Source organism: Fulmarus glacialis, unplaced genomic scaffold (genome assembly GCF_000690835.1).
Source record: "Fulmarus glacialis isolate BGI_N327 unplaced genomic scaffold, ASM69083v1 scaffold17958, whole genome shotgun sequence".
Classification (NCBI taxonomy): Eukaryota; Metazoa; Chordata; class Aves; order Procellariiformes; family Procellariidae; genus Fulmarus; species Fulmarus glacialis.
Window position 1 is genome coordinate 1 of NW_009227762.1, and position 891 is coordinate 891.

Below are 891 nucleotides of genomic sequence, written 5' to 3' on the forward strand. Positions count from 1 at the left end.
CATGCACACCCCGTGCCTCCCCCCCCGCCATGCTGGCAGGTTCTGGGGGCATCGGTGCTCCCACCGTCCCCACCCCAGGGTGCCCCCATGGCATTTGCCCTCCCCAGGCGTGGGCTGTAGGAACCAGGAGGAGAAGCTGCTCCAGGACCTCATGACCAATTACAACCGGCACCTGCGCCCGGCCCTGCATGGGGACCAGATCATCGATGTCACCCTGAAGCTCACCCTCACCAACCTCATATCCCTGGTGAGAGACCCCCCCCGTCCCCATAGTGGGATGGGATTTGCCTCCACACATGGGGCAGAGATGGGCAGAGTGTTAAAGCCATCTCCCCTCTTCCTTCCTCACCAGAATGAACGGGAGGAGACCCTCACCACCAACGTCTGGATCGAGATGGTGAGATCCCTCAGCTCCAGCAGGATGTCCTCGGGCCACATTTGCATCTCAGGGTGTCACCCTGTGGAGGGCTGGCACTGTAACCTGCACCCCCTTTTGTGGGTGCCCCCAACTTAGGCCATTTTGGGGGCAGCATGGGACAGGCAGCTCACAAGCTCCCCCACCTCGGGGAGCACCATAACCTTTCCCTCTTTGCTCCCCTTCCCCCAGAAATGGTTGGATTATCGCCTGCAGTGGGACCCCCAAAAATACGACAACATCCAGCTGCTGCGGGTGCCCTCCACCATGGTCTGGCTGCCTGACATCGTCCTGGAGAACAAGTAGGTGACTGGGCAATGGGGACATATCCCTGCACAGGGGGTGGCAGCTGCCCCCTCGGACACGGTTTGGGGCTGAGCCCACCCTTTCCCCCCCAGCATTGACGGGACGTTTGAAATCACCCTCTACACCAACGTGCTGGTGTCCCCCAGCGGCAGTATCTACTGGCTGCCCCC

The 891-nt window shown here is 61.4% G+C and overlaps 1 protein-coding gene across 1 annotated transcript in view; it reads left to right on the top strand.

Moving 5' to 3' along the window:
* Positions 1-107: 107 nt before the first annotated feature.
* CHRNG (cholinergic receptor, nicotinic, gamma (muscle)) overlaps positions 108-891 on the top strand; it is a gene marked incomplete at its 5' end in the record, with an annotated part of 9,004 nt that continues 8,220 nt past the window's right edge. Inside the window, 4 exons of the mRNA XM_009583272.1 lie at positions 108-247; positions 353-397; positions 608-717; positions 814-891. The exon at positions 814-891 is cut by the window's right edge and continues 26 nt beyond it. Of these exons, the coding sequence (XP_009581567.1) occupies positions 108-247; positions 353-397; positions 608-717; positions 814-891 (373 nt within the window). The remainder of the gene's footprint in view (positions 248-352; positions 398-607; positions 718-813) is intronic.